The sequence below is a fragment of the Rhagoletis zephyria genome, unplaced genomic scaffold (assembly GCF_001687245.7).
Source record: "Rhagoletis zephyria isolate East Lansing unplaced genomic scaffold, Rhagoletis_zephyria_1.1 Rzeph_scaffold_01221, whole genome shotgun sequence".
In the NCBI taxonomy this organism is placed as follows: domain Eukaryota; kingdom Metazoa; phylum Arthropoda; class Insecta; order Diptera; family Tephritidae; genus Rhagoletis; species Rhagoletis zephyria.
This window is the reverse complement of record NW_016158305.1, coordinates 55,932-61,857: the sequence shown is the minus strand read 5'-3', so window position 1 is coordinate 61,857 and position 5,926 is coordinate 55,932. Positions and strand designations below refer to the sequence as shown.

At 33.8% G+C, this 5,926-nt stretch overlaps 1 protein-coding gene across 1 annotated transcript; it reads right to left on the bottom strand.

Moving 5' to 3' along the window:
- Window positions 1-2,192: 2,192 nt before the first annotated feature.
- On the bottom strand, window positions 2,193-3,054 carry mRpL21 (mitochondrial ribosomal protein L21). Its single transcript, XM_017616522.1, has 2 exons — window positions 2,867-3,054; window positions 2,193-2,812 (listed from the first exon to the last, which is right to left on the bottom strand). The coding sequence occupies exons 1-2, from the start codon at window positions 3,045-3,047 to the stop codon at window positions 2,265-2,267; spliced, it is 729 nt and encodes a 242-aa protein (XP_017472011.1). The 5' UTR covers window positions 3,048-3,054; the 3' UTR covers window positions 2,193-2,264.
- Window positions 3,055-5,926: the final 2,872 nt, after the last annotated feature.

Here is a 5,926-nt window from a genome sequence, read left to right as displayed (position 1 = left end):
TGGCAATTTTTTATACGCAGTTTCTTCCAAAAAAAAAAATGTTGCACATAATTTGCATGGAAGAAACTGCGTGAAAAAATTGCCAAAAATCAACTTCAAGCTTGCACTACGTTATACTAAAATATAATGGGATATAAAACTGCATACTTAGAATTTTTCTCAAAAATCTGATTTGAAAGTAGGTCTTCATACTAACTATATAAAAAAAAAACAAAATGTGCGAAAAGAAATTCAAGTAAAAAACTTTGCATATGTACATTGCGAAAAATTCTCTGTGCCAATAATTTGATCCGGCACTATAAATATTTATTAATTATAATTCCAGTCAATAAAAGAACTACAATAATTTGAATTAATTAATTGCCTCTATTTTTAGCATTCAAAAACAGTAGATAAGGCAGTGTAAAAAGACGCTTTTTTAACGTAAATAATCGTTTACGAGACTCGTTTACAATTAAAAAACGGACGTAAAAATATTCGCATACGAATGCTTTTTCGATCCGTTTACGACTGTTCGTAGGCGATGCACAATTTAAAGCGAAAAAGTGCTCGAAAAAGAGTCGTAAACGGCTATCATAAACGATTTTTAATCCGGTTTTTCTTCGAGAAAATTTCCAATTACGAGCTTGTTTACGATGATTTTGCTGGCTGGGCACCTAATATAATTTAAAATTCGCGCTCAGGCTCACACACACATTCTCATTTTTAATCTCAAACAACAACAATTGTGAACAATTTAATTTTTTTATTTTCAATTTTATATGATTTTAAAATGTTTGCAAACGTCAGAAAAAAATCATAACGAATTCTGAAATAGGGCGTTCTTAAAAAGCTTTTTGAGATAGAGCGTTTTCGAACTGGCTGCCGAGATAGGTCGATCTTCCTCTCAGCGATCGAAATGCTTTTTCTTAAAATTTTAGACCTTTTTCAAATAAATTTAAGTGAAAGGTATGAAATTTTAGGTAAAAACAATTGCTTAGTTTTAATGCATACGGCCCAATATCAAATAATACAAGTGGAAGTCACCGCACTTTCATCAAATTTCAAGTTTCGTTCCATAAAAAACTAGAGCCGAAAAAATTTCAAAAAATGGGTTGGAAAGTGAAACCAGGGCTCGACTTTTACAACTGTTACGATTCAAACCCTGATTCTTATAGGATATTTTCCGTACAATCAGAACCTAAAATTAGAAATATTAGATTGGCTTGTTTTGGAGATATTTTGACTTAAAATTGGCAAAATACTGCTTTTTGGAATTTTTTTTAGACATCTACTTATAATGTTATAAGGGGGCCTGGCAAAATCTTTTGAATAAGGTGTAAAAAAAGTTAAACATTGATCTTTTAGCAGAAAGGTATACTTTTCGATTCGTGAACGGATGTTACGATTCAAGCCCAGGGGTCGAATCGTAACAGTCGTGAACGGGCAACTCGCCACAACTGTTACAATTAAATCCCAGGGTTTAACTTTCTTTACATCTTATTAAAAATATTCCTTCATGTAGATACTGTTTTTATATTATAACGGTTCAAAATATGCTAAAATAATTCGTTTTTTGACACCTTTAATTCAAAATATCTCAAAAACTAGAGCCAATCTGAAATTTCAGAATCTGATGCTGCCCAGAAGATAATTTTGGTAGGCCTTCTTAAGTAAAGCCATTCTAAGAGACCTAGCCAAGAAGGGCTAAAAAAGTGCTTATTTGCATGCCTTCTAGAAGGGCTTAACCATTTATAATTTACGCGAATGCATACATTTATATATTTAGCATTACAAATGAATTTCAATAAACATTTTAAGTTGCAACAACACATAATTGATATAAACCGTAAGCAAATATTGCAAAGATGTAAGATTTTTATAAATCAAAGAAGCAACTTTAAAAGAACTTTTCCAAATGGCCTTCTGAAGTACGTACTATAAAAGCCCTTCTGGAAGGCCTTCTATGGGTAGCGAAAGAAGCCCTTCAATTTGTGCCACTCCATACAAAAACGAAAGGAATGTAGAGTGGTAGGCCTCTTGACTCTCAGGAAGGCCTTTCGGAAGGGCTTTTAACTCCTGAAATTATCTACTGGGTGCGTACAAAAATTTATGCGACTCGGCTCTAATTGACTCCGCCGCAAAATTTTGTTGGCCAGTGTAATGCTTATATTTTTTCGAACGATTGCACCATCGCCAAATTAAAAACTCTGTACGTTGAAAACTAATGTAAAATAGTTTGCAACAACTTTATTGACATTTACTATATGTATAACTTTTTTCAGCTAAAACAAACGCGGCTCGCTGATAACTTCTGCTGAACCATCTACATTTTGTTCAATTTCAATCGAATTTATTCGTATCATTGTATTTGGAGAGCGCTGGAAATTGATACGCATATACTGTTTCCTGCGCTTCTTTTTGAAATGGGTTTTCGTGTGTGTCAAAGTTTTCTCAATAATTGTAGCGCTCACGTTTACCAAACCCTGAGGTAGCAAAGGCCGACCTATCAATGTAAAATCTTTTGCTCCCGCTAACAGTACTTTCTCTAAACGAATTTCATCGCCAGTTGTTGGTGGCCAATAGCCTTCCACCAGAATTATGTCGCCAGTAGTAATCTTAAATTGTTTACCACACAAATGCACAATAGCAAATATACGTCCCTCCTTTCGAGCTGCTACTTGTGAATTAACTTTATTGAAGACTTCTTGGCATTCTTTTTGTTCAATTTGTGAAGTTTTATCGCTTCTGTTTCCTACTGCCGGGGCATTCACTAGCGAAGGTTTTTGTTGTTGCGCAAAGCGCGATGTGATGCTCAGCGAACGAATTGTGTCTGCAGTCGATATTAAATGAAACTTTGTAGAAAGATGGAAACGAATGCACTTACGTGTTAAGCTATTGACAAGGACAGGTTGACGCACCACCGAAAACAATCCTTTGGCTAGAAACTCCATATTTTCGTTATTGAAGAAATATTCCTGAACTATTGCACACACTCTGCATTCTAACCAAAAAAGAATCCACTCCAATTTGACAACCAGCTGATACAATTCTTCTTCTTTACTCATTGCGCAGGTGCAGAAAGGCGTACAAGGTATTCACAATGGCGTGCTGGTATGTGCAAATACAGTTGATGCTCTTTTTACCCGGTTTTGTTTTACACAAACCGAATTCATAGCGACAGCGATAGTAAAAAACCAAATACTGGCATGTGTTTTGTTTTTGATAAACAAATGTCAAATTTCAGAGGGAAAGATATTCCGAACACTCTAATTTTCTCACTCACTCTAGCGAGATAAGAAGTAACCTAACTTTTAAATTTTACAATTTACGAATAAGGCAAAGAAATGCATGCAAATATTCAGTGCCTATTATTTTTTCACCAAAATTTTAAAATGCCAAAATGTTGACAAATGAGTAACCTTATTTTTAATGCAAATTTAGGACTGCACTGCAATTCAGAAGAGGACCTTCAAAATACAGCGAAAAAGGGCCTGTCCAGAGCAATACAATTCTTAGCTCAAATTCAGGAGAGACTTTGTTCAGAAATGTAGGAAATGGCATATAGGGCGTGTTTATTTTTTCATTCGGGGTCTAGAATAGAAAAGTCATAGTTTATTCGGAATAATGGGAAAAACGTAATAGAATATAATAAAATTATTAGGTGTATTGTGGAACGATTTGCCGTCATCCTTTGTCAAATTTGACATTGAATATGGCACAACACCAAAACCGGTTTGTCTCCAAACCAACTTTGACAAAGGATGTCGGCAAATCGTTCCACAAACATTATACTCCTACCCCGTCGGAAACGCAAACAACCACAAAGAAGAAACTATTAGGCAGCAGCTAGAATAAGTAAAAAAAATGTATTCCGAACGTTTGAAATGAATAAAGAAACACATCCATAAAGAATTTGTACAAAGGGACCGCATGAGAATTCTGAGTAGTAATTCGATAGTTCATTAGGCAGAAGCTGCTTACAGCTGGACAGTGGCTACTTAGAACGAGTGTTATCTAATTTTGTGTCTAGCGGCTTGATAGTTTTCCTTGTCGGACACTAGACGGAAGAAAGTAAATCTGACCAGAGGCACTCCAATATCGAGATTTATTTCCGGCAGGGTATGTATGCACATTAGGGTGGTCCAAAATAAGTAAATTCGGGATTTTAATGCTCTCACCCCCTACGGTTGTTCTATATTGAAAAGAAGTATACCCCTATTTTTAATTTCGAAATCAAGCGCTAAAAGTTTTTCATGTATTTTATAAAGAAAAAATTAATTTTCAAGCAATAAATAAACCCGACTTCAACTCTCTTATAAAAATTTAGGATTATTGTTCATTTCTTCACGATCCAGTTATACAAAATTAGTATGAGACCAACTTTCCGATGAAAAAAGAATTATCGAAATCGGTTAACGTGGTACAAAGTTATGCGGTAACATACATAAAAAAAATATTCCGAGAACTGATAGCCTTCTCCTCTTTGTGAAGTAAGTTAAAAAACAACTTTTCGTAGAAATAGTATAGAATTATTGAAAATCAATATTTTTCGAACAGAAAACTGTGGTTCTCTTCAGGAGACTTCCAATAAATATATACAATTGTTCCCAGTAGATAATTTAAGGAGTTAAAAGCCATTCGGAAAGGCCTTCCTAAGAGTCAAGAGGCCTTCCACTCTACATTCCTTCCTCCTTTATTCTGTGTATGGAGTGGCACAAATTGAAGGGCTTCTTCTTTCGCCACCCATGGAAGGCCCTCTAGAAGGGCTTTTATAGGACATACTTCAGAAGGCTCCTTTAATTTATAAAAATCATACATCTTTGAAGTATTTGCTAAAGATTTATATCAAATATGTGTAATTGCAAATTTAAATATTTATTGAAATTCATTTCTAATGCTAAATAATATAAATGTATGCATTAGCGTAAATTTTAAATGGATAATACCTTCTAGAAGGCATGCAAGGAAGCACTTTTTTCAGACCTTCTTGGGTAGGCCTCTTAGAATGGCTTTACTTAAGAAGGCCTACCTAAATTATCTTCTAGGTTTTTTAAAATTTTTTTTATTTATCCCCAATTGCATTTTCTGGGGTTTTGGCAGACCTATAAAGTATAGTTACTATGAAAAAATAGTTTAATAAATAATTGGGTATTGTTATTGGGATTCTCCTGAAGTCGCCTGGGTAAAAGATTGTCGTAAGCGCCATTTTGACGATTATTAGTTCTAGATGCTGTTATATATTTTGAGATAAGGTCTTTCGATTGGTGTTATCAGTTTTCAGATATCTTCTCTAGTTTCCGAGATATTGACTACAATTTTTTCGATAATTTAGTAAAAATTTAGTTAGTGATGCAGTCATATTAAACTAATCCATATCTTAGAAATGGTGTTCTCCATTTTTGTATATATCCTTTAGTTTCTGAGATATTGAGTAAATAAAGTCGTTAATTTAGTAGAAATTTTGATCACATTTTGTCGTATTTCATACAAAGTGGCTGCCAAATTATGGACAAATGGCGCTTAACGACAACATTTTACTTAAGAAAATCTTTCATAAACTCAAAACTATAAACATTAAAAATTAAATAATTTAAGAGATTTGTGAACTAGTAACATTTTCAGAGACTTTGGAGAAAATCTAACTTCGCGTTTTTGAGAAATCGTATTCCAAACTTCAATCGCGATTTCCCACAACCTACCGAAATTAACATACGACAATCTTTTACCCATGCGACGATATGTACATATATGTATGTATGTTGAATTGCGCCCAAAATAAGTGATAAAAATTTTTGGCAATAATATTTTCTGTTAACAAAATGTTCGGCAGCGTGTAAAATAGGTGTGTTAGTTGGAGCATTGGCCATCAATGGGCGGAAAAAAGCTTTTTATACAAATTTAGGTGCAAATGTATGTTTTTTTTTTTTTTTTTTTTTTTTTTTAT